Source organism: Myiozetetes cayanensis, unplaced genomic scaffold (genome assembly GCF_022539395.1).
Source record: "Myiozetetes cayanensis isolate MyiCay16 unplaced genomic scaffold, myiCay2020 scf3, whole genome shotgun sequence".
Lineage (NCBI taxonomy): Eukaryota > Metazoa > Chordata > Aves > Passeriformes > Tyrannidae > Myiozetetes > Myiozetetes cayanensis.
In genome coordinates, this window is record NW_026087521.1 from 465102 (window position 1) to 491491 (window position 26390).

Consider the following 26390-nt stretch of genomic DNA (forward strand, 5'->3'; position numbering starts at 1 on the left):
ACAGGGACCAAAGGAGGCAGAACTCCCTGACACTGTCCTGGTTCCCTGTCTCCTTCGGGCCCAATCGTGGTCCCAGGACAGTGAAATGTTTAGGAATCACAACCTGAGACTGTTTTTATGATCTCAACACATCAAAGCTGCAGCACCAAGTGTCGTGGCAGCTCTGGCTGAAGGGGATTCGTGGTCCCCAGCTGGGCTCTGCATGGCTGTGGTCACTCCTTTCCAGCCCAGAGATGGCTTTAAACCCACAGGCTTGGCTGAGGAACACCCCCCTGACCTCCAGGGAGGGCTCTCCTGCTTTTCTGCCCATCCCTAAGCACAGATGAGCAGATTTTGGGCTGTTTGGAAAAGGAGGGTGGGGTTGAACTCCTGGCTGGGTCTAACTGGTGTAATAACACGAAACTGGGCTGGAGAGGGGATTCAGTGACTGCCACGGGGAAGGAGTGAGGCTGGTGGACACCAGGCACTGCCCTGGAGGCTGGAGCAGGTCATCCAGCTCACTGGCATCCCTTGGGATCGCTGGAATGACACTAGCACGTCTGCCAGTGCCTGCTGAGACACGGGGATGGGGTATTTTACCTCCTCCCAGGGCCTTCCTCAGCTCAGGACAGACAGAGCTGTGGATGGGTCCCCAAAACACCATCACCCCAAACCACCAAATCTCAAAGCACAGTCACCCCAAAACACCATCACCCCAAAGCACTAAACCTCAAAGCACAGTCACCCCAAAACACCAAACCTCAAAACTGTCACCCCCAACACCATCACCCCAGGCAGGGTGACCCCACACCCACCACGTCGATCTCGGTGTTGGAGTGCCCCATGTTGCAGACGATGCAGCTGTTCTTCATCCGGTCCAGGTGCTCCCTGGTCACCACGTTCTTGTTCCCTGCCAGACACCGAAATCCGGGGGTCAGCACCCACCTTCCCTGCGCCCCTCCTCGTGCCCTTCCCTCTGGGAAGGGGTGCAGGTGGTTTTGGGGGCGGATCCCTCGTACCTGTGCAGGTGATGACGATGTCGACCTGTCTGATGACCTCGTTGAGCTTCACCAGCCGGAACCCGTCCATGCTGGGAGGAGAGAGGGGGGAGAAGGGCATGAGAAACAGCAAAAACGTGCCAAAAATAGGGGAAAAAAGTGCTTTTCAGACACTAATTATAGCTTTCCAACGCCAGACTGGAAAACAGGACGGCGGCACCCAAAGGGCCACGGACCCCGAGCCGCTTTGGCAGTTTCTGAAGGATTTGGGGCTGCTGTGGGGAGAAGTGAAAAGACATTTTTTGGGCTTTCGTGTTTTCTGCCAAGGTCTTCTCGTCTGCAAACCTCAGTTCTCAACCCAGACAGGTTTTTTAAAAGCTGCTCCTCCTGCAAAGCACATCCAGGAGCTGCAGAACCCGCGTCGAGGCGGATTTAGATCATCCTAAAAAACACCCCAACCCTGCAGATGTCTCTCCTGAACCCTGAAATCCATATTTAGGCACCTGCAGAACCTTCAGAAGTGCTGAGTCTTCCCTGCCTCCAGCAGCAAGGTGTGTTTGGATAACAGGGGCAGGATGTTTTTGGGATTTGTTGACAGTCCTCCCGAGAGTTCATTTTTGAGACTCTCACAAGCTGCAAAATCGGAGTTACTATAAAAAAAAGCCTTTTTTTTTTTTTTTTTTTTTTTTTGCTGCATGTCCCATTTACTGAGGCTTTTCTTCCCCACTGCAGACTCCTTCCTAGAGGGGCCACACACTGGAAACAACCAAATTCCCAGCTAAGGCTGGGGGTGCTGGATGTGCCACTCCTGAAGGTCTCAGAGGAACCCGAAGTTCATCAGCCCTGCTAATTAAGCAGAGCTCGTTAGTTCTCTCCCCACAATGAGCCCGTGGTCAGGAAAAGGCTGAGGGTTTAATGAGGCTCTGGGTGTTTTCAGGACTCTGCTTTCCCAGTGATGTCCCACCCTGGGGTGTGGGAGCTCCAAACCAGCCTGTTCCTGGAGGACACGAGCTCAGCGGGTGCCCCGCCCTGTGCGGGGTCCTGGTGTCAGTGAGGGGTTTGTGAGGGGTGGGGGATCACAGAGCCAACCAAACCACCCCTTGGTGAGGTGTGTGCACGGCACCGGGGATCCTGTGTTGGCATTCCAAAGGGCACAGCTCATTCCCGACATCAATCCGTGCCACCGAGCTCTGGGCTGTGCGGTTGGGACTGCACCCCCGGCACGGGGGATGTGGATAAACCAGGGGATGCTTGAGCCAGGAATCCTCCTCTGCCCTCAGGACGGAGCTGTGGGTCCCTGCAGGGTGCAGAGAACCCCTGGACACCTCCCCAGCTCCCCTCTGGGAAGGGCTCTGCCCAGTGGATTCCGGACAAGGCTCTGCTGGGATCCCCACGGGGGTTGGGAGCCCTTACCAGGCCTGCAGGGCACAGATGGGGTCGATCTCTGTCACGTACACTATGGAGCCCATGGCCTTCAGAGCAGCACAGCAGCCCTTCCCAACCTGGGAAAACAGGGAGAAATTGGAGCCCAGAGCTGGGGACACCCCCAGCGCCGGCAGGGCCGGGGGAGAATTCCCAGGGATGGACCACTCTGGGAGACTCCTCTGCCCTCCTGGAGCCCTCGGGAACCCTCCTGGTGGCAGATTCTCGATTTTTGGGGCAGGAAATTCCTGGATTTGGAGTCATGTGAGCCGTGGCTCAGGCCCAGCTTCGAGCAGGGGCACTCCAAGGTCCCCACACGCCGCTGGTTTTGTTCCCAGGGAGTTGATTTCCCCCGAACATCCCGGTATCCAGAACAGCCAAAGGAGAGCCCAGAGGGCCAGGCAGAGTTTGGGAGTCCCCTGTGACCTTTGCCCCGCTCGGGGACATTAATGGTCGTTAAGCTGGGAGGGTTAACGAGCTTTGACCTTTGCACAGCACACCCAGGGCGGGGAATCCACGTTAAACGGCCCGAGGGTCCCAAAAATGGGATTATGGGGGAGAAAATGGAGCCAATTCAGCGTTTGGATGAAAGGAAAGAATCCCAGTAGGGCACACACAGCACAGCCCAGGGCACTGGTGTGAACTGGTCCTGAGGGCAGCTGGGAAAGGGGGAATATTCCCACATGGAGAGGGGAAGGGGCAGTTTGGGGGTGCAGGCACAGGGGTTAATGAATATAAGATTCGTATTTCTACAAATTATATGCATATTTATATGCAAATTCATATGAATGGGATGTATTTGTGCACAAATAAACATATTATATACACATTTTTATAAATGTAACATTTCTATACAAATTTATATAAATGTAATATACTTATATACACATTTATATAAATGGAATATATTTATATGCACATTTACATAATTTTAATATATATTTATATAAAAATCCACATAAATTTTATAGATTTATATAAAAATGTGTATAATTTTACATAAATTTATATAAAATTGCATATAAAGCAATATATCTTTATGTACAAATTTATATAAATTAATGTGTTTATACTCAAATTTATATGAATTCGATATATCTGTATAAAAATCCATATAAATTTAATATATTTATATGTTTATACCTTTATATATGCATTTGTATAACTTTTATGCATATTTTTATCCCCTTGTATATAAATCCATATACCTTTACATATAAATTTATATAAATTCATGCATGTTTATACTCAAACTTATATCAATTTTCTGTATGTTTGTATAAGATATAAAGGAATAATTTCTCTTCCTTGGCCACACATCAGTATGGATGGAATACCCACCCGGGAGAGGCCGTGCCAAGGGTGTGCAGGATTCCCATGGGAAACACGGCCCCCTTACCTCCCCATAGCCACAGACCACCACCTGCTTCCCTCCAAACATCGTGTCCATGCAGGATTCCCATGGGAAACACGGCCCCCTTACCTCCCCATAGCCACAGACCACCACCTGCTTCCCTCCAAACATCATGTCCATGCAGGATTCCCATGGGAAACACGGCCCCCTTACCTCCCCATAGCCACAGACCACCACCTGCTTCCCTCCAAACATCATGTCCGTCGTCCTCTTAAGGCTGAGGGGGCAGAAAAAGGCGCAGTTAAAACCAGCACTGAGGAGCTGATCCCAGGATCAGCCGCTGCCCCTCCCGCACACCGCGGCTGGGGCCTGTGCCCCTGGGAATTTGGGGGGCGGACAAGACCCCAAAACCACCTCAACACTGGCTTGTGGCTTTTGTAAGGGTGGGGGCTGCACTGAAACACGACAAACAGGGCAGGAGTTGGGTTGGGAGCCCTTTTTGCTGTTGCTTGTTATTTGCTGACCCTTTGTTTGCCACTCAGGAAATACTGAAAACCTTCGGCAAAACCGCTTTTTTCTCCGTTTGTGTAAGTCCAAATATCCCCCCCAGAGAAGCACAGGGGCAGCAGGGAAGGGGTAACTCACTGCCAGAATCCCAGTGCTTCCCACAAATTAAGCTCCCCCTTCCACTCCCTTTCCTTCTGGTTTCTCCCTAAGAGTGTCCTACATTCCGGGCTATTTTTAGCACAGGAGTAAATAGGTTAGCAGTGCAGGGAAGGTGAAATTCCCTCACTTTTCCGAGAGAATTTGGATAAAACCCACAGCAGATTTAATTGCACCTCTGCTCACGTCTCCCTTGACCCAGTTTTAGATGCCTGGACCAGACTTAACCCAAATCCCAACTTACCCCTCAAGGGGTTGCCATGGAATCCCAGGATGGGTTGGGTGGGAAGGGGCCTGAAAGCCCATCCAGTGCCACCCCTGCCATGGGCAGGGACACCTCCCGCTAGCCCAGGCTGCTCCAGCCTGGCTTTGGACACTTCCAGGGATCCAGGGGCAGCCACAGCTTCCCTGGGAAACCCATTCCCATGTTTTACCCCCGTCATTTTCCCCATTATTGCTGCCTTGGAAAATGCTGCCCAACGTTAGAGCTTTATGGATTGCTCATGGAATGTGTCACAGCCGAACTGCAGGAACAAAACCTGTCCTGACCTCACTCGGCCCCAACAAAATTTGGTGGTGGGAGAGGCGAGGACACAGACACCCAACTGCACCAAAATAAAGGCAGTGAAGAGAAGGAGGGAGCAAAACAAAAAAAAAAGATCCCTGAGGATAAAAAAAGGGAAAGTAGAAAGGCAAAGAAGGTTGGGAGGAAGCCGCTGTTCCCCTCACACCCGCCACGGACACAGACAGCTTTTATCCCTGTCCTCAAAGGCCAGGGGGACAGGAGGGAGCCTGTGAGGAACTCTGAAGTGCAGCACAGGTAATGAAGGGTCTTTGCTCTGCTCTCACACATCAGTTGGGCTGAAATGATGGGAGCTGGAGCAGGGCAGAGCCGGGGGTGCCATTCCCTGTGGGATCCGGGGGTGTCCGGTGCGTACCCGTCCAGGATGGACTCCCTGCAGCAGTACAGGTTGTCAAACTTCTGCTTGGTGACAGAGTCGTTGACATTCATGGCTGGGACACAGAGCTTTCCCGCCTTGGACAGCTGGTACAGCCTGGGTGGAGATGGGAAAACAGGTCCTCAGTGGGGAAACATTTCCCTGAGCTCTGCTGTGGGGTCTGGGCGGGAAGGGATTTAAAGAGCATCTCATTCTACCCTCCCAGCCAGCAATTCCTTCCCAATCTCCCATCTGTCCCTGCCCTCTGGCACTGGGAAGCCATTCCCTGTGTCCTGTCCCTCCAGGCCTTGTCCCCAGTCCCTCTCCAGCTCTCCTGGAGCCCCTTTAGGCCCTGCAAGGGGCTCTCAGGTCTCCCTGGATCCTTCTCTTCTCCAGGTGAACCCCCCCAGCTCTCCAACATCAACCTGCCCTCCTAATTCCAAGCACAGACTCGACCCCCAGCAGCAGCAAAACCACTGAAAATGAAACCAGACCTGTCACTGGGGCTTCAAAGAGAATCTGAAAATGTCCCTGCTCCAGGACTTGGGAAGAAGAACATGCTTGGAAAGCTCTTTTGCCCATATTGGGAATGATTCCAGATACTAAAAATACCATCAGTCCTTTTCCTGACCCCACTGGCTGCAGACCTGAATTCACTTCCCTGTTTCAATATTTCATTTCCCTGTTTCGAGGGCTGCCTGAACCTCTGGCCAAACTCCCAGGCAGCTCCAAGAGCTGCAGCCAAACCTTTCTCCCTGCAAAAAGAGAGCAAAAAGCAGAGGCTGCTGCTCTTCTCCCCAGTTCCCTGGTCCCTGGGATAGGATTAACTCCCCTGGGAAAGCCACTTCTCCCACTCCACCTCTGCTCCTGCCATGGACTGATGGATTCCACTGAGCCATCTCTGAGGGCTTCCCTTTGTGGGACCCCACCCCAACTGGAGAATCGGTTCCTCTTCCCAAATCTCACTTCTTCCCAGAGATTTAGGTCAGGACTACACTTCTGGCTTTGTCCTCAGCCCACCCCTTCCTGTGCAACACCCTCAGCCCTTCCTCTTCCATCTCCAAAAGGAGCTGAGTAACCACTCCTCCTGCCTCCCAGGTGGAAAACACGACCTCGGGCCCCTTCCCACCCCCTCAGCGCTCGGGAGGGGCTTCTGCTCCCTGCCTGGAGCTCAGAGCAGCAGCTCCGAGCGGGAATGGATGAGGGATTTCAAACATCTCTCCTGGAAAGCCAAGCCCAGGCTGCAGGGACAGCACAGCCCCCGTGCTGGGGGTTCACCCTTCAGGTGACCTGGGGTGTCCCCCAGTGGGGGGGCCTCTGGCACCAGAGCCCTGAGGTGTTTCTGTCCCAAATTCTCCTGCCAGCCCAGCCCATCCGTTACCTGTGCACTCCTGTCACGCTCTCCTCCACTATCCCCTTGATCTTCTTGAACATGTTGGGATATTTCTTGTAGATCCAGTGAGTGAGATCTCCCCCATCATCCAGGATCTGGAACGAGAACAACCCCAGTCAGTGCTCTGAGGGCCCAGTGAGGCCTCCAGAGCCCAGAGAGGCACCAGGGATAAATCATTCCATGTTCTGGCACCTCAGACACCACAGTGGGAGTCAGGTGGGAATACTCTGGTTGAGCATTCCCAGCAGGAATGCTGCTTCATCAGCAACGTCCTGGAAAGGCAACAACAGGTCAGGCAAACACAGCAAACTTTGGTGTTAATGAAAGGACTGAGGAAATGTGGAAAGTGGCTGTGCAGGCTCCTCTCTCACCTCCCAGAAGCACAGATGGAAGAACCTTTGAACTGGACAGAGCCATCAGCTTTTCTGATATGGGAAATGGTAATGGAGGAGGATGGAGAAAGAGCAGGATGTAAAAGGAGGAGGGTGAAGTGCCAAGGAACTGTGCTGACCAGACTGGCTGAGAGAGACTGTCATCATCATCATCATCTTCTTCACAGTCACTGTCATCATCATGATTCTCCTTACATCATCATCATCATCATCACCACCATTTCACCCTTTTTGCATGTTCCCCACTCCCACACCAAAGAACTCTGACTGCATCACCATCACCCTCCTCTTTGCCTGTTCCCTACACTAACATCAGACTTCTCACTTTATCATCATCATCATCCCCTTCTTTGTCTGTTCCCTACAGCTCCTGGTGTGGCCCAGGGGTGTCCCAAAATCCAGCCCTGGGCAGAAGCGTCTCCACTCACTGGCTGCCAGTGGAGCTCGGCCAGGACCCTCCTGCTGGAGGGTGTGCAGCTTCCCAGCAAAAATGAACACTCCCCCCCAGGGCAGAAGCCCCATTTGACATCCCTGAGCTTTGTCACAGAGCCATCCATGGACAGAGAGTTCCTTGGGAATGTTCTGTATTTTCACACCCTTTTCTCTCAGAATGGCTGGATCTGCCACTGCTGTGCAGCAGCTGCTCCTCCAGAACGTCTGGGAAGCACATGCAGAATGTTTAGGAGCATCCATGCAGATCCAGCTCTTGAGTCTCCAGGGAATTCCCAGCTCCGTGTTCCATCCACAGGGAAGTAGAGGCTGGCAAGGGTTAAGAGGGCTGGGGAGCTGTGCTGGGCCAGCCCAGGTGGGAATTCAGCAGCCTGGAGTCGAGCAGCCTGGCTCCCAGGACGTCTCCATTTCATTAATCCCCATTTAATAGGGCACATAATCCTCTTCTAAGAGAGAATTCTGGGAGCTGGAAGCTTCCTCTTTCCTGGGAGAGCAGGGGATGTAAAACCCCGAACTGAATCCAGGGGGGAACTGGTTTTTGAGGGAAGGTCACCTTTGTGTGGCAGCCCCGACCCTCCAGCAGCAGAGCCTCACATTCCTGCAGTTTTCCCAGCTTTATGCAGCCTGTTTGCCCTCATTCTCATCCTTCCAGGCAGGTTTGTTTTTTTTTGGGGGGAGGGAAAGGCCTTTATCTGAGGTGCAGATAGTTTCTCCTGCAGAAGAGCAGCTGTTCCAGGTGGGAGCCTTGGTAGGTGTTTCTCTCCCAGTGCTTCTCTCTCCAAGCAGACAAATTCCCATTGCTGTCCCTTCTCCCTCCCTCAGCTCTTCCATCTCCTGTTTTCTCCAGCAGAAAACCTCTGGCTCTTCCAGGAAAGAAACTGGTGTCTCCAGGTGCCATTTGAGCACCTCTTAACCCCACCCCAGCCCCCGTTACCACCTCGTCTCCCCCTGTTCCCTTCCCAGCTTCCCAAACCGCAGCACGTGGCTGATCCTGCCCCGACCAAGTGGATTAAAATCGCCCAGGATTAGCTCAGCAACGTGCCTGAAAATAATTTGCTGCAGAAAATGAGTGAGGAAAACACAAGGAGATGGCAGGAGGGAGTGGTGGGAGGTGGCACCGCAATCCGCTGGAGGCAGCCCAGGTCCTGGGTCAGGACACCAACCTCCCAGCGCTGCAGATTCCGTATTTTTCAGGAAAAAAAACTCCTCTCTGAGCCATTCCTGTCCAGAGAGAGCCCCACTCTGAAGATCAGCATTCCCAGAGCCCTGCTCTGAAGGTCTGGATTCCCAAAGCCCCACAGTGAAAGTCTGTGGTTCCTCCTCGTGAAGGTCAGCATTCCCAAAACCCTGCCCTGAAGTTCAGGAATCCCAGAGCCATTCCTTGAAGGTATTTGATTCCCAGAGCCATCCTCTGAAGGTCTGGATTTCCAAAACCCACCTCTGAAGGTTAGAATGTGTGGGGAGTGAAGCTGTGGCTGCCCCTGGATCCCTGGGAGTGTCCAAGGCCAGGTTGGAGCAACCTGGGACAGTGGGAGGTGTCCCTGCCCGTGGCAGGGGGTGGCCCTGGATGGGCTTTCAGGCCCCTTCCCACCCAAAGCATCCTGCTTCCATGATTCCACGATCCCTCAGCCCTGTTCTTCCCCCTGTTTCCAGGGCCCTATTTCCTATCTCTAAACACAGGGATGTCCAAAATGCAGCCTGCAAATCCCTGGGGATAGATCCGAGGCACTTGGTGCTCCCCTCAGTTATCCCTGTGCTCCAGAAGCTGCTCTGAACACAGTTCTGATGGCTGCAGGCATGTGAAGGGTCCTGAGGAGATCCTGGGAAAGCAAAATGTGCCTTTTTTCCAGGACTTGTTCAAACGGCGCCGTTTCGGATGGGAAATGGTTCCTCAAACGCTGTCTGGACTCCGACTCGGAGCCTGGGGCTGGATTTTTTTGACACTCCCGATTCTTTTCAAAGGTGACAGCGAGGGGATGCAGAGGTTTGGCTGGAAGGGACAAAAACCCCACCTCAAAGGAGCTGACATCAGCAGAAAACCAACCCAGATCCGCCTTTATCCTCCACCTCTCACTGCTTCCCATCTAATTCAGATCACAAGCTCCAGGGCTCCAAAGCTTTGGGGAAACAGCACGAAAACAGCACATCTGACAGCTGAAAATTATTCCACTCACGTAGTTCCAGGTTCTCTGTCTTCCCTGGAAACGAGGGCAGGATAAAGCAGCCAAGGGGAGTTGGGTTACCTGAGGTTTTGTGTTCCTACAGTGAGAGCAGGTTCAAAGTGTGGAAATCACCTGAAAAGCCGAGTTTTGTACTGGAACAGACGCTTTGCTTAAGTAAGAAAAAATCCCATCAACCAAAGGTGAGAATTTAATGGTGAAAAGGATGAAACCTCTTCTCAAAAAATATTGATTTTGAGCCATTTTCAGTGGGTGGATTAAATGAGTTTGGTTTAAACCGTAGCAAGACACTCTGGAATCAGACTAAGCACCCAGAAAACTCTGCACTTAAGGCAGCTGTGCTAATTTAGAAAGGAGTTCAACAAAACCTTGCTTGGTAGGCAAGACCCAGAAGCCATTTTAACCCGCCTTGTCCCTGACTCCACAGCTGGGAGAGCAGCAAAAAGTTCGTTTCCCACAGGACACAGCTCACTGTAAAGCACTCTGGAGGTAAGAGAGGCGTGGCCTGTCCCCCCCACTCACCATGTTGGGCTGCCAGCCCTCCACGTTGACACAGCGGTCGATGCACCACCAGAAATCATCTTCGGATTCTCCCTTCCAGGCGAAGACGGGGAACCCTGGCACGGAGAGGGAGAGGTGCCAGCACAGCCTGGGCAGACCCTGTGGGATCAGCCCTCCCCACACCGCCAGCCCTGCCTCCAGCCTGAGCTTCTGCACCTCCAGCCTGAGCTTCTGCACCTCCAGCCTGAGCTTCTGCACCTCCAGGATGAGCTTTCAACACCCCCCTTCCAGGAGAAGCTCTGCAGGCTCACACAATTCACACACGCAAGGCAGCCCTGGGAGCTGCCTTCAGCCTTCCTCCCTTCTTCCTCTCCCTCAGGAGGGAGTGCACCCACCAGACCAGAGGACAACACGCTCTGAGCCATGGTATTTATTTCCAAAATGAAGATTTCCCTGAAAATTAGCCTAGTTAGGCATGTCAGCCACTAATTTAATAATGAATTAATAATAATGCATTTGAACATACTCTGATTTATGAGCAATTATTACAGAGGTCCAGGGAGTGAGACCTGGTAATGGGCAAGATGGTGGGTTTGGCTTCTTAGGGGGCTTCCAGGTCTCATGGTCAAACCCCTGACCTCACCCAGGTAAAACCCCTGACCTCACCCAGGTAAAACCCCTGACCTCATCCAGGTAAAACCCCTGACCTTACCCAGGTAAAACCCCTGACCTTACCCAGGTAAAATCCCTTGCCTTACCCAGGTAAAACCCCTGACCTCACCCAGGTAAAACTCCAGATCTCACCCAGGTAAAACCCCTGACTTTACCCAGGTAAAACCCTGACCTTACCCAGGTAAAAGCCCTGACTTCACCCAGGTAAAATTCCTGACTTCACCCAGGTAAAACATGATTTCAATCTCCCAGGTGAGCACCAATGTGCTCAGCTTCTTTTTTTTATGAATCGTTTCCCCCTCAAAGTCTCTCTTTTGCCCCTTTTAGCCAAAGTTCTGACTCAGATTTACAGTATTTAAATCAAACTTAGCTTTGTTCCTCTTAACAAAATAACTTTCAGCTCTGTGTAACCCACTGAGCCCATTAAAGGTATTATTTGTCCCATGTCCTTTTATCCTCCAGATTAAAACCATTCCAAGGTTTCCAGAGCACTGGAAGGGACTGATGGTGTGCTGTTACCTCCTATGGGTTTATTCTAAACCAAAAATAACTAAGGAAAAATAAAAACCTCTAAGAGGCAAAAAAATGAGCTAAAACCAAAAGAAATCTTCACAAAACCCGGGAGGGACAAGGAGGGAGGAGTTTCCTACCGCTCTCAGCCAGGGCAGCAGCCACCTCGTTCAGGGTGGAGTAGATGTTGCAGGCAGCCCATCGGCACTGGGCACCCAGCGCTCCCAGAGTCTCCATCAGCACCTGCAGACCAAAAAACACCGGCAGGGTCAGCACAAGGAGCAACCCACGGCTGGGGGCGTTATCTGCTGCCTCGGGGAAAACTTCTGGGGGCGTCTCTGAGGTTGGGTTTGAGCTTCAAGGCCAGGTTGGATGGGGCTTGGAGCAACCTGGGCTGGTGGGAGGTGTCCCTGCCCATGGCAGGGGTGGGGCTGGATGGGCTGTAAGGTCCCTTCCCACCCAAACCATTCCCTGATTTTATGATTTTCAGGGGCCTCTGAAGTTGGTTTTAAGCTTCAAGGCCAGGTTGAACAAGGCTTTGAGCAACTTGGGGTAGTGCAAGGTGTCCTTGCCCAAGGCAGGGGGGTGGAACTGGATGGGCTTTGAGGCCCCTTCCAACTCAAATCCTTCCAGGATCCAGTGATCCTCTGGGACCCCTGAGGTTGGTTTTAAGGAGCATCAGGCTTGTTAGAAAGTTGCACAGAGAAGAATTTTGCATCCTTTTAAAAGGATAACATAAATAGAAAACTTCAAGGTATATTTTTTTATATATATATCTATGTAGAGATTCCACTCAGCCAAGTCCCAAATCCAGCCAGGAACAAGCACTCCTGCCTGGTGTTGGAGGGGAACTCACAGCTCCTCATGCCTGCATTAACCCCCTGGGGGCTGTTTGAGGGGCTGAGCAGTGGAAAAGCCCCGTGGGGGGTCAGGGCCAGCCTTACAGCTGTCTGGGCTGTGATGTGAGTGCAGCCCACGATCTTGGCCCCGGCCAGCGGCTTCTCTCCCTGAGCTCTCTTCCTCAGAGCCATCAGCGCGGGCATCTCTGCAGGGAGAAGGGAAAACAAGCCCGTGAATGCCATGGAAAGAGGGACAAGGACAAACAGCAGCCCCACTTCCTGCCCCTCTGTCTGCTATTCCCATGAACTGGCACAGCTGGGGCAGCTTCCAAAGGAGCCAAAGCCTCGTGAGCAAGCCCAGATAGGTGAAAAGGACCCGATACCCCTCTGGATTGTTTCCCTGCTGTTTTGGATGTAGCATCAGCACACGTTCAAATTTCTGCCTGCAAGTTCCCAGGTGAGGCTGGAGGAAAATCTGCTTCAGACTGAGGGGAACTTGGGGCTTCCTGCCCTGCCCCACTTCTCCAGTGTCCCTCCAGCTTCCTAAACTCTTTGCTACGGATTTTTGGAGATAATCAAGCTGAAATTTATTGAATGGATTTCATCTTTTCCACTGATTTTAATGAAATATGTCTGACTGCAGAACAGCCCTTCAGTAGTTGTTTGGTTGGAGACACCTGGCATGGCCCTGGAACTCCCCTCCCACCCCACAACATCCCACCAGAGCTTTCCCACCTCTAGCAGGTGTCGAGAAATCACCAACACACTGAACTTCTGAGGGGGGTTGGGGGAAGGAAGGACCCCACAAGACAAGCCAGGCTGAGGTGGAGCTGGAGGGAGGTGCCCCTCTTACCCTGCTCAGCAATCTCGATCTCCCTGCGCCCGAACTCCGCCTGTTTGATGTTCTTGACGCAGAAATCGCTGCTGCCCTTGGAGTTCTTCTGCTGCTTGTCCCGGGGGGAGGTCTCATCGTCAGAGCTGTCCGTGTAGGAGGCAGCTGGAGGGGGGAAAGGGGGTCAGAAGCAGAACAAAACGCTCCCTGGGGCCGGAGCACCCGCAGATGACCCGCGGCCGAGCGTGGTCGTGGGTGAGTCTCTCCACGTGCAGGTGCCACCTCCCTCCGTCCTCAGCTGGCATCTCCCCTTCTCCCACAGGGACCATCTCCCCAGGCTGTTCTACCTCACTCTTATCTGTAATTAACAGAGCCCTTGTCCTCCACGGGCTCACCTCCGTGGCCTTCTCCCATCTCTCTCCCAAAATTCCAGCCTTTGCAGCTCTGAGGGAGCCACCACAAGCACCTGTTACTGTTTCAGGTCCTTCCACAGCTGTAATTTGAGGCAGCACAGACACAAGCCCCTGTTTCATTCCAAACAGGTGGATTAGCCAGGCATGATGGCATTCCCAGCCCTTGGATTTGCTCAGTTTTGATGCCCCTCAGTAAGGACCGGGAGTTGCTCACAAGGAAAGTTGTGAGGAAGAAACTCCTTCCTTGGGAGGATAACACAGCACTGGCATGGACTGTCCCCAGAGCTGGTGGCTCTCCATCCCTGGGGGGCTTCAGGAATGGGTTAGAGAGCCATGGATCACCTGATCCCACATGGATCACGGTGCCATGGAATCAGATTAAGCTGCTGGTTTAAGACTGGGCATGGATGTGTCAAAAATTGTCTTCCTCTCCTATCAACGCCCTCCAAACTTCTGGTTATGGAGCTGGGCTATGGCAGACCCGTGCAGGTGAATGGACAAGCCCTTCATGGAGTCAGAAATCCCCCTTCCCACTTATTTTGATTACTAAAATCATGTCTGCTTATATAAAATCACATCCATCTTCAGTCTGAGTCACGATGGATTAACCAGCACCTCTCCTTCCACTTTGGATCAGTCTGAGGAGATTATTTGTGCCATGTTTGCCCCTGCTGTGGGAAACCAAACCTCTTTCATCTTTTAGTTCTGGCACCAGCAGTCAAAGCAGCGTGATGAACCAGAAATCACTGCTCCTCTTCCCTTTCCAAAGGACCTTCCCAGGACCCAACCCAAAAGCCTCGTTGCCCCATTCCTCATTAAACTGCCTGGAAGTTTCACTCCCAAGCCTTTGCTCCCCACGTCACGTGGAACTCGTCACATGAACCCGAGACCTGTTATCCAGCCCAGCGTTCCAGAAGAGGATCTCCTGGCTGGAGCAGCCTTATCCATGGCCCCAAAGGCTCTGCTCCAGAGGAGGCCGCCGTGGCGGAACAGCCCCGGCCGTGACATCACACCGTCTGTTCCAGAAGGGGGTCTCTGTGGTGGAACAGCCCCGTCCAGGACGGCCCTGGAGGTTGCCCAGTGTTGAGGGTCGCTCCAAACGATGGACACCCCACGCCCTGAGGGGCCCTCTGTCCTCCCCAGCCCTGCAGTGTCCGGCAGGGAATGCTCCACAGCCCAAGGGAGTTGCTCTCCCCGGTGCTCAGGACACATTCCCAGTTTCCACCCCAGTGTGGAATTAGGCAGCAGGAAGGGTGAGGGGTTCTTACAGCATCCTGGGGACATGGTTGAACCATGGTCTCCACCACCCCCAGTGCTCCCAGAGAGCCTTCCAGGGGCATCCAGACCTCAGGTGGTGACTGATTCCGACAGCCCCTCCAGAGAACTCGGAGTAAAGGAAACCTCCCTCTGCCCAGAACGGCTCTGGGGGCATTTCCACACCAAAAAAACCCCAAACCAAGGAGTTAAACCCTCCACCCCAGCCCAGCCATGGGTTAGTGTTTCCTGCAGGACCCAACCAGGTGGCTCCTCTCCCTCCTGGCTCCCGGGAAGCACTTGGATGATGCCAAGGAAAAAGGCTTAGTGCAGTTCTGTGGGAGCACCAGGGACCCACAGGGATCCTAACCCGCTTACACAGGGAATTAGGCATTGCTGGAATTCCTCTGGGAAGGCTCCATCCTCAGCAGGGTGTGAAAGGCAAGTCCAACCCTGCAAACCACCCTGAATTCCACAGCCCTGCAGGCCCAGGAGCCTGGATTAATGACAAACCTTACATAAAACCAAACCCTCGGAGAGCAAGGGCTCCAGGAGGAAGGATTAATTGGGTAAAGGAGGATTATTTCCTTGAAGACAATTAATCTGGGCAGAGGTTTCTTTAAAACCAGCAGTTTTGGGGGCTGGGGGCTGAAAGTAATTTTTTAAACAAACAAACAAACCAAAAAACCAACACAACAAAAAACCCGCTGCCTAGAGTGGCCAGATTTTTGTGTGTAGCTGGTTCTTTACTGCTAAATACATCTAATATATGGAAGTGTTCACAGAGCTGTGGCAATTAAATGAATATCATCAGTGTAATAGAACATAATAATTTGTAACAGTCAGTTTTGCCTTTGCTTTTCTGTCAAACGAAAAACAAACACGGAAATGAAAGGATTCCTGTCATCTGGAAATATCCAATTAACTGATGGATAGGCAGTCTCCTAATTATCATCTCAAATCACCCAAAAGTTGATTAATGAGAACTCCCTGCCTGGGGCTGGCAATTCTGTGGAGCCATGGAGCATTTTAGTATAAATTATATTATTTGTATTATGTGTTTGTATCTCTGCCTGGAGAGGTTGGCTGGGGACCCCAAATCCCTGGGAGTGCCCAAGGCCAGGCTGGACGGGACTTGGAGCTACCTGGGCCAGTGGGAGGTGTCCCTGCCCATGGCAGGGGGTGTCACTGGATGGAAGTTTGTGAAATTTCAGTAAAATTTAAGCCAAATTAACCCAAACACCCCCTGGACTCCAGGGCAGGGCTCCCAGGGCAGTGCCCTTCCCTGACTGGCAGCAGCAGATGTTGATAAAACACCCAAGTGTGTCCTGGGGCCAATAAATCGCTCCCAAATGGTGCAGAAAACAGTTAATTTCCCCAGTGAGAAAAATCAGTCACTTTAAATAGAGTGGAGCAATCACAGAAAACTGGCAGCTCGTGGCAAATCCGGGTGAGGGACTTGCAGTTCCAATTGGAAGAGGGGGATCAGCACTGATGGTTTTGTCATCCCTTGGACTTTGCAGCAACTGAGAGATGAAGTTTTCCTGTTCCACAGGGTCTCTGCTGGTTTGTCATGGAATTATGGAATGGTTTGGATTGGGGTTGACCTTAAAGATGATGTTGTTTCATTCCCCTGCCGTGGGCAGGGACACCTTCCACTGGCCCAGGTTGCTCCAAGCCCCATCCAGCCTGGCCTTGGGACACTTCCAGGGATGCAGGGGCAGCCACAGCTGCTCTGGGCAAGCTGTGCCAGGGCCTGCCCACCCTCATTATTCCAGTTTGGATGGGCAGGAAGAGCAAGAACCCACAGCTGTTTGCACACCCATCCTTGCATCACTACAACAGCACTGGCACTGCCCTGTAATTCTGGACCAGGATGATGGAAAACCATTCCCAGAAGGTCTCAGGGAAGAGCTGTTTGGTTTAGGGCCACTGCTTCACTCATGTCCATCACCTCCAAACCCTGAGACCTCCCAGCACTTTGTGGGTGTGCAGGGCAGGGAAGGGAGCTGGGAAAGGGCTGGAGAACTCCTGAGGGAGCTGGGGGGGCTCATCCTGGAGAAAAAGAGGCTCAAGGGGGACCTTCTGGCTCTGCAAGTCCCTGCCAGGAAGGGGGAGCCGGGGGGAGTCGGGCTCTGCTCCCAGGGAACAGGGACAGGACAAGGGGAAACGGCCTCAAGCTGTGCCAGGGGAGGCTCAGGTTGGATACTGGGAACATTCCTTCCTGGAAAGGGCTGTCCAGCCCTGGCACAGCTGCCCAGGGCAGGGGGGAGTCCCCATCCCTGGAGGGATTTCCAAGCCCTTGGGATGTGGCACTTGGGGACATGGGTCAGTGGTGGCCTTGGCAGTGCTGGGGATGGTTGGACTTGATGTCTCTGAGGGCTTTTCCAACCTACATAATTCTGTGAATCTTCCCCTCCATCATCACCTCCCTTCTCCTCATGCTGCCTCTTTTCCAGCCTTTTCCCATCCCAGGAGAACTTAACGGGTTGTTCAGACTGTACTGCTGTTCAGTCTGAGAAGGGGAACAACAAAGACCCAGTTCCAATGGGATTTATCCCTCCATCCATCCATCCATCCATCCATCCATCCATCCATCCTGCAGCCCCCAGGGGAACTGAAGTCTTCCATCCTGACTGCCATCCTCCCCCTTTCAGGAGGAGGGAAATTCAACATTCCCACAAGCTCATTAATTGCCACTGCCGGTGCTTCAGCAGGAGATGGGGAGTGCAGGGAGGACTGGGGAATTCCCCAAAGATATTCCAAGTTCTTCCAGCTGTGAATGGGGAGATGACATGATGACATGGGCCAGGCCAAGCAGAACAACAGTCTTGAAAACTGACAGTCCCAAAATACTGGCTGGTGCTCGGGGGTTGGATGGAGCTGTGGATTTAAGGTGGGAACAGAGCCTGGGCTGATGTGTCCCTCTGGAGAGGACAGTGTGGTCCTGTCTCCTTGTCTCCAGCAATCCTTAGGATCAGGGAAACGAGTGGAGAAACACAAAGGAGAGTTTCAGGAGGACCTCTGGCCACCAGCCAGGTCTGCTGCAGTGTCTGAACCATCAGCCAGGAGCTTCCTGAGGTTTTTACCCTTAACTAAACCAGAGTTTTAAACCTCTCACTGGGTGGGATGAGGTTTGAGCAACCTGGGATAGTGGAAGGTGTCCCTGCCCATGGCAGGGGCTTGGAATGGGATGATCTTTAAGGTCCCTTCCAAGCCAAACCATTCCATGTTTCCATGTAACTACTCAGCATCTCCCCAGGCTCTCCTCAAACACTGCCAAATATCAAAAAAACCACATTCAGAGAGTTTCACTGCTCAGACTCCAGCAGGAAAAACACCTTCAAAAAGACCCTCAAAGGTCCCCATTGCCCTTCCAAAGGCTCCAATCTCACGTGCCACAGGTAAGTCCAAACCTACAGTGGGATCCACGTGGATTTGTTCAAGAACAGGAAGGGAAGGTGACAGGAAGGGAGGCACGAATAGAATGGAGAAACCTTGTTTTGCTGAGCCTGGAAGGAAAAGGAAGGGGGAGAGAGGAGGGAAGGCAGCAGGAACTGCAGATGAGGGGTTATAAGGAGAGATGAGAAGCGTTAAGAGCATCAGAATGACTTAATTTTCCATCCAACTTACGTGAGGACGAGGGAAAAAAAAAAGCAACAACCCTCTTTGCATGCCTGCCCTCCCACAGGACCGACCCCCCAGCACGTCTGGGAGATTCCTGAGGGAAAGCCAGGACGAGTGGCAGGGTCTGTAAAGGCTGGAGAGCCTGCCCCCCTCACCTGAGCTGTAGCTGTCTGTGGAGGACTGCGAGATGGAGCGGGACAGGGAGCGGCGGCCGATCTTCGACGGGCGCTTGTTGAACTCCTGCTTTTGGTCGGCAAACTGGATCTGGGGGGACAAACCAGGGAGCTGGGTCAGGTGGGAAACACCCAGCACAAGGTTAACCCCAAGAAGATTAACCCCCAAAGCCTCGAGCAGACCCCGACACTGGCCCAGTTACTGAGCCACAATTCCCGTTGTTTATCGGGCACAGGACACGCTCAATTCCCAACTTTGTTTAATTCCAGGCCCTCCAGCAGAGGTTAGAGATGTCACTCCAGGCTGTTGCAGCCGTTGGAGAACACAGGTATTTAAGAATATTGTATTTAAGAGCACACAACTTTACCCAACAAATCAAGGCATTTAGGCTGAGCCATCAGGCCAAGGCAGTTCTCCAGGCTGGATTTCCCAGGAACATCCACAGTGAGCTGCAGCCATGGATTAACACCAATATTTGGTGGAGTTTTGCTCAGTGAAGAGCCAAACCCTGTTTCCACCTCTATCACCACCAAGGAATGAGGATTTCAGGCTCCCCCGAGACCCTGAGCACAGGAGATAAATATTTAAGCCAGCAAAGCTGATCTGCTCCAAGCACACAAGGACAGAAGGGAAAAGCAAATTTCCCATTTTAATAGGGAAATGACATTTAACCCTGGTACTCTCAGAGGAATCATTTTCTCTGGGCTTTGTTGTCCTCCAGCCTTTGGTTGTCAAGAGCAGCAAGAGGAACAAATAATCAGTATTTCTTTATTTCCTCAGATCCAGGTTTTCACACGAGCCAAATATCTGCTCTGACAGGGGATTTTAGAGTAGAGACTCAGCCCTCCTGTGTCCTGGATGTGCACCTTGGGTTGGACTTGGCTTAACTCTTCCCTGCTCACATCAGCACCAATCAGACACATCTCCCAGCAGCTCAACATCCCTTTTAGTTCATGGAATCCTGGAATGGGTTGGGTTGGAAGGGACCTTAAAGCCCATCCAGTGCCACCCCTGCCATGGCAGGGACACCTTCCACTGGCCCAGGTTGTTCCAACCTGGCCTTGGACACTTCCAGGGATCCAGGGGCAGCCACAGCTGCTCTGGCCAACCTGGGCCAGGGCCTGCCCACCCTTCCAGCCAGCAATTCCTTCCCAATATTCCATCAAAACCCACCCTCTTCCAGTTTTCTCTGTAGGTGGCTACTGGGCCATATTTAAACATATCCTAAAACTTATAATTTGAGGAAATATGTCCACTCCAAGTGCTCATCTCTTCCTGAGCCAGTCCTTGATGCCCCCACTACACCCACGATTCCTGTTAAATCTCAGGGAAATGGGAATCACGACTTCCAATCGCTTGGACTTTGCTCTGAGCATGAACTGACTGGTTCTGGTGCAACAAGGGTTGGACATTTACATCTCCAAATTACTGAAAGCCATCAGCTGGGTCTAATAACAAACCCCTCGGGGTTTCCTGAGAAGTTCAGTGTCGTTTCAAGGAGTCATTTAAGCAGAAGGAATCAGACCTTGTCCTGGGAATTCCAATGCAAGCTCAGTGGTTTAAGTGGCAGCACTTGAGCTGGGAGGGGAGGGGAAGAGCCTGGGAGAGGATCTGCAGCAGCACCCAGGAGGTTTTTTACCTGCTAATCTTAAACCAACCGACAGAGCGACACCGGATCAGGGAACACACCCGGGAGGGGAAAAACCAGGACAAACTCCCGGTACAGCTGGAGCCACAGGGAGGATTAACAGCCCCAGCCCGGCGGGACGGGGGCTTTGCACACACACCCCTCTAAGTTCCTCCTCTAAGAAGCTGCTGGCCTGAAATAACACCTTTTTTTTTTTTTTCCTTTTTACTCCATTAATCTAAACCAAATCCCCCCCCCGGCTGAGCAGCCCCCCCAAAGCACGGAGTTGTTGGAGTGAATTGACCCTGTCAGGGCAGTGAGAGGGGCTGGGATCCCAAACAAGGGGGAGTCATTTGGACTGGAATGAACATTCCCTTCCCACATCACCCCTCTGAGGACACCCAGTGTGGCTGTTCCAGGCACCGACGTTGGTGACTCTGAGCTCTCTGAGCCCTTCCACACCCAAGCCCAGGCACAAGACCAAGCAAAGGAAGTCCAGAACCACCTCGGGCAGAACCAGAACCAGACTTTATAGCAAGCCCTGCCCTCCACCCCTCGAAGGGTTTGGAGCCCTTTAAACCACAAGACTGGTTCAGCTTTAGCTGAGCAAGGAACCGACCCAAGAGGCTGAAGGAAGCACCAGGAAAGGGAAATGCTGGGAAGGGGCCAGGCCAAGGCTCAGATCTGCTTTTACCTGGTGGTGCCCAACGTCCTCTGAGCAACAGAGGGAGCAGCAAGAAGGGCTGCTGGAATTCCATGGAATCACAGAATGGCTTGGGTTGGAAGGGAGCTTAAAGATCACCCCATTCCAGCCCCCTGCCACAGGCAGGGACACCTTCCACTACACCAGGCTGCTCAAATCCAGAGCAATCCCACGAGGTGACAGACGGCACAACGCATGGTGTTCCGGCTGGGAACGGGGCATGTCCGAGGTGGGGATGAGAGCAGTGGTTTGGCTCGAGCCTGAGCTCGTTCAGCTCACACCAACACTCCTCTGAAGGCAGCAGCCAACCCTGCACAGGCTGGAGCTCCAAGGAGAAGCTCTGAAGCCCCTGAGAGCTGCAGCTCCTTGGATTTAGGAGCCCAACCTGGTCCCGAGGCGCTGCTGCTTTCAACTTGCAGCAGGAAAAACCAATTCAGGCTGGAAAACCTCCCGTCCAGATGTGCAAACTTAGTGACTCCTAAGATCAGGTGTGTGCTCATCACACTTCAAATGAGCCAAGTCTCACTTCCACCCGGGGTTTCCGCCACAAAACTGCGCTGCTTCACCGAGCAAAAGCACTCCCATCATCCAAGGTTTTCCTGGAGAATCTCCCTGCTCTCAACCCCACCGACTCCTCCACTTCAGTGCTCCAAAGAACAACCCCAGAGCAACCTGGTTTGGTTCAGCTTCATCACTGAAAGCTGCTCCCAAGAGAGAAGGGAGAGGAGCCCTCTGGAGATCGGGATCTTCCCTGAGAAATGAGAGATTAAGGAGGGGGGAAACAGCAGGGAAAGGAGGAGGAAAAGAGAGGAACACCATGAACAGAAGAATGCAGTTCTGGTACTAAGAGAGTGCCCTCACCTGGGCTTTGATCCCCGAGTCTCCGTTGACGTTGTACTTCTTCTTGTTGGGCATGGCGGTGTCGGCACCACCATGGGCTGCGCGTCCCTGGGGAGCGGGGACAGCCCCCCATTTATACCCCCGGCCCTCCTGTGGGGTGGAGGCACAGCGAGGGCGGGGAGGAGGCCGTGGGGACCCGCTGGGCTTTGCAGACTCCCTCCTTTTTTTTTTTTTTTTTTTTTAACTCTGGCAGGGAAGGACCCCAAGACTTAATGAGGCGTCCCGGCAAACAAGCCCTGCTTGTGTTCCGTGTGGAATTACAGCCCTTCCCGACCTCCAGACAGTCGGTTTGAACGTGGCCTGGCTTGTGTGTGCATAACAATGCCTTATTTATGTAACTAGAACAGTCCCCTGCTCGCTATAATTAACTTGCTAATTAAGCTCTTTTAACTCCGGTTCTCCCCCCCCTTCATTTTTTTCTCCCCCCACAATGTCAGATGGTTTCGTTAATGGAGCCTCATTAGAAGAAAATTAACTAATGAGCAACTAAAACAACGAAGGCATTTGGTACATGGCAAAGTGGTTTTTAATTATGTGGGTCCTGGCTCTGTCCCCCAGGGCTGCAAGTGCACAGTTTGTCCTTGGAAGGGTCCATGCTCCGACACCCATCCCGCTGTTCCTGTGCCAGACCTTTCCTCTTGGGGTCATGGAATGGTTTGGGTTGGAAGGGACCTCAAAGCCCATCCAGTGCCACCCCTGCCGTGGGCAGGGACACCTTCCACTATCCCAGGTTGCTCCAACCTGGCCTTGGACACTTCCAGGGATGCAGGGGCAGCTTCTCTGGGCAACCTGGGCCAGGGCCTCCCCACCCTCATCTTTCCCATTATTTTTGTTCCTCATATCTGGTCTCTTCCCACCTTGCAGGTTCCTCCTGCAGCAGGAAAAAGGCTGTGGATGGAGCAGACCCGATGCAGGACAACTCCTTCAGTTGAGTGGCTGGGGTTGTTACCCAAAGATTTCTGTCCCTGACGAGTTACCGAGGACAACCCCCAGAAGGAACCTCAACATCCTGCCCAGAGAAGCTGTGGCTGCCCCTGGATCCCTGGAAGTGTCCAAGGCCAGGCTGGAGCAACCTGGGCTCAGTGGAAGGTGTCCCTGCCCATGGCAGGAGTGGCACTGGATGGGCTTTGAGGTCCCTTCCAGCCCAAACCATTCCAGGATTCCACGATCTGCTTCCGAAGGAGAGGGAGCTGGGAAGCGCTGGGGCATCACGGACCGACCTCAAACCACTTCTAACTGGATGTGACACCAAAGCTGCCCCCCAGCTCCATTGATGGTCCCACACACCTGATTTACAGCTCATTTACCACTGGTCTGACCTAACCTTGCTCCTCAACAATTGCTACAGCTGTCCAGAGGATGGGACACACTTGCCAGGGAAAACTGATTCCAGGGAAAACTGCTCTATGAAAGCAGCATCTCCTCGGGGGGTGGGGGGGGAGGAACCCCAGAATACTTGAAAAATGGAAATATGGAACGTTTCCAATGTGGAAAGGTCAGGGAATCTGAATCTGGGATCAGCACCATCTGCTTCAACTGACCCTAAGGCTGAAGTTGTGCTTTCAGGGCAAATTTTTAATTTTGACCATTTTTGGTGAACCTTTTCCTGTGAAATCCCAAGGGAGACACTTCAGTAAATTGGTGAAAAGCCCTTAAAAGGGGTACAAAGTCCATCTTGATGGTGCCACCCAAAGCCCAACTACTTTCCCAGTAGGTTGTCACATCAAAACACTGAAATCAAAAGGCTTTTCCTGGAATAAAAAAAGCGCGCTTTTTACATTTAAGATCGAGACGCCGAAATTAAGAACCTCTATTCTCTAAAAATAAAAAGTTCCTTCCTTCACCCCCTCTCCCCAGCTCAGGAATCTTCTGCAATTCCTGTGTCAGTCTGGGTGGACCAAACAAAACCAGGGAGAACCAGTGTTCAATCCCAATAAATGGGTTTTGTGGTCATAGCACCTTAAATTGACTCTTAGCCACGGATATTTGGGTTTTTAAGGAAACAAGGGAGAAAACGAGAGTTTTCTGTGGGATTAAGGGGCACAAGCTCTCCAGCTTCCAAATCCACAGGAAATAAACTTGGGAAATAAAGAGCAAGTTAGGGAGTGAGTTAAAATCCACCTGCTCATGGATGAGACAGCAGGAGGAGGAGGTGATCTCCAAGAACTGCACCTTCCTTCTGACAGAGCAGCCTGAGAATGGGCAGGTTAAAGGGGGTTTCACCTGCAGGGCTTGGGGCGGAAAGGACAGGAACGAGGAGTCACCCACCTGATCCAAAGGGATTTCCAGGAGTGCTGGGAGTCAAATCACTGATTCCTGGAGGCATCACATCAGTGCTGGGTCATGGAATGGTTTGGAAGGAACCTTAAAGACCATCCAATTCCACCCCCTGCCATGGCAGGGACACCTTCCACTGTCCCAGGCTGCTCCAACCCCATCCAACACTTGGACACTTCCAGGAATGGCACATCTGACCATTCCCTGACAGAGTCACTTCCATGGGAACAAACAGCAGCACCTAAATCCAAGGCATGGCAAGAGCATGGGGCCAGCCCCACTGCTGGAAGCAGGGAGGAGACATCCTTAAAGAAAGAAAATAATGAACACCTGAAGCAGGAAATTCCAGTGGGGACAAAGGAAGGAGAAGGAAGAGAGCAAACTCCTCATCCAGCAGTGGAGCAGATCCCTCAGTCCACCCCAGCTCTGTGGGGCACAGCCCCCACAACAAAGCAAAGAAAAAAAAAAACTATTCCCACACTTCCTCTGCTTACAATGATGGCTCAGGTGTATTTCATACTGGAAAATGTGGGATCTCAGCAGCTGGAGATGGGAAACACCTGCTGAGTCATCACCAGCCAGGGCAGCACCTGCAGCACTCACCGATCCACCCTCGGCCAGCAGCCCATGGGATCTCACAGCTCCTTCCCACCACACTACCCAGCAGCACAACCTTCCCTAAAACACCCGGGTTTTTTGGGAAAAAGCCAAAGGTCAGAGGAAAAGCCTCTGCTGTGCATTGTCTGAGGATTATCAGGCCGTGCAATCAGAGATCACGAAACCACCCCCAGTGACACAACCTGAAACCTCTGAAACCTTCACTGACACAGAGCCAAAAGGTGCCTCTGCCCCACGTGCTGCAGAATTCCCAAAAGCTCTGAAAACTCGCAATTTCCCCTTCCTTTGAGCCCATCCTCAAGCGGGACGAGGAGTTCAGGGCCCACAGGAGCACTCCCAGGAGTCCTTCCCTGGCTGCTGCGGGCTCAGAGGAGGGTCAGGTCGGATACCAGGGAAAACTCCTCCCTGGAACTTTGTCCAGCCCTGGCAAAGGGCAGGGGTGGAGTCCCCATTCCTGGAGGGATTTCCAAGCCCTGTGGATGTGGCCCTTGGGGACACGGGGCAGTGCTGGGGAAGGGCTGGACATTTCCCACCCACACGACCCTGTGATTCCATGATTTCATCCCAGCTCGGATCCGGCGCTGCAGACCCCAAACTGACTCCCTGCAGACCCCAGATCTCCCGGCCATCAGAGCTCCAGAAGATGGGAAATCTCCCATTTTAACCCTCTTTTCCAAGGAGCCAGGCAAAGGCATCACCACCATTCCCTAACCATGCATTTTCCAGCGGTTAATTCCAGGGGGGGAACCCAGGCAAGCCGAGGACCTCGGCAGGAACACCGAGACCTGAAAGACTCGTCGACATAATGACCTCAAAGATAATGAGCATTTTAAGGCTGGGGTTAATTATTTCTTGCAGTGTGGCCGCTCCACTCCCACACCGGCCTGAGTAACCTCATCAAATGCAAATCAGGCAAGTTAAAATCCTGATTAAAAACGTGGCTGCAGGACATGACCCTGGGCCCTCTGGAGATGGATCTGATGCCACAGCAGCTTTAACCATCCATAAAATCATAAAACCACGCTGGAAAAGGAAATTACTGAGGCCATAAGAAAAAAAAAAAAATCTGCTTAAATAAAGGTTTTGTCATTTCATTTTGATCCCAGAGGCACTAAATTCATAATGGAGAAAATCAGAGAGGGGGATGGATCTGCAGGGAGAGGTTTGTTGCTTGTTTTCAAGGAGAACTCCACGGTTTTACAGTTAAAAATCCACATTTGAAACAGTAAGTGAATTGCAAAAGTTTGTCACTGATAACTCTTAAAATGCCAAATTGATTTCCTATATAAATATGATAAATTAGACCATTCAAATATATAGAATCTGGGGGAAGGCTGAAAGAATCCTTCTCTATTAAAAATGAGTGAGGAGCAGGACAATAAACTGGAATTTTACAACAATAAAATCCACAAATCTTACAGAAAAGGTTAGTGGGATACAAAAAGTTGGATATTAAAGGGGAATAATGACATTTGAAGCCAATGCACAGACGTTACCTGTGGATAACCATCAAATCCCTTTGTAGCAGCACCAGAATTCCCACTTTTTATTATAATAATCCAAGTATTTTTAGAGGAACTACCAGGAGGGACAACTCCCAGAGCAGAAGCCGGAGATGTGAGCGGGAATCTGGGAAGGGATAAGGAATATTGATCTGGAATTTCACTCCTTCTG

At 52.1% G+C, this 26390-nt stretch overlaps 1 protein-coding gene across 3 annotated transcripts in view; it reads right to left on the bottom strand.

Moving 5' to 3' along the window:
• The window catches only part of AHCYL2 (adenosylhomocysteinase like 2), a 74118-nt gene that overhangs the window by 5176 nt on the left and 42552 nt on the right, over positions 1 to 26390 (bottom strand). For 2 of the 3 annotated variants that reach the window (XM_050325033.1, XM_050325035.1), the window contains exons 2-12: positions 18573 to 18681; positions 13145 to 13288; positions 12397 to 12497; positions 11593 to 11695; positions 10292 to 10386; positions 6736 to 6842; positions 5355 to 5471; positions 3967 to 4030; positions 2391 to 2479; positions 999 to 1069; positions 795 to 889 (exon numbers count right to left, since the gene is read on the bottom strand). In XM_050325033.1, coding sequence (XP_050180990.1) covers positions 795 to 889; positions 999 to 1069; positions 2391 to 2479; positions 3967 to 4030; positions 5355 to 5471; positions 6736 to 6842; positions 10292 to 10386; positions 11593 to 11695; positions 12397 to 12497; positions 13145 to 13288; positions 18573 to 18681 — 1095 coding nt within the window. Of the gene's footprint in view, positions 1 to 794; positions 890 to 998; positions 1070 to 2390; positions 2480 to 3966; positions 4031 to 5354; positions 5472 to 6735; positions 6843 to 10291; positions 10387 to 11592; positions 11696 to 12396; positions 12498 to 13144; positions 13289 to 18572; positions 18682 to 21782; positions 21903 to 26390 lie in introns of those variants that run through there. The other variant, XM_050325034.1, reaches the window with a different exon arrangement.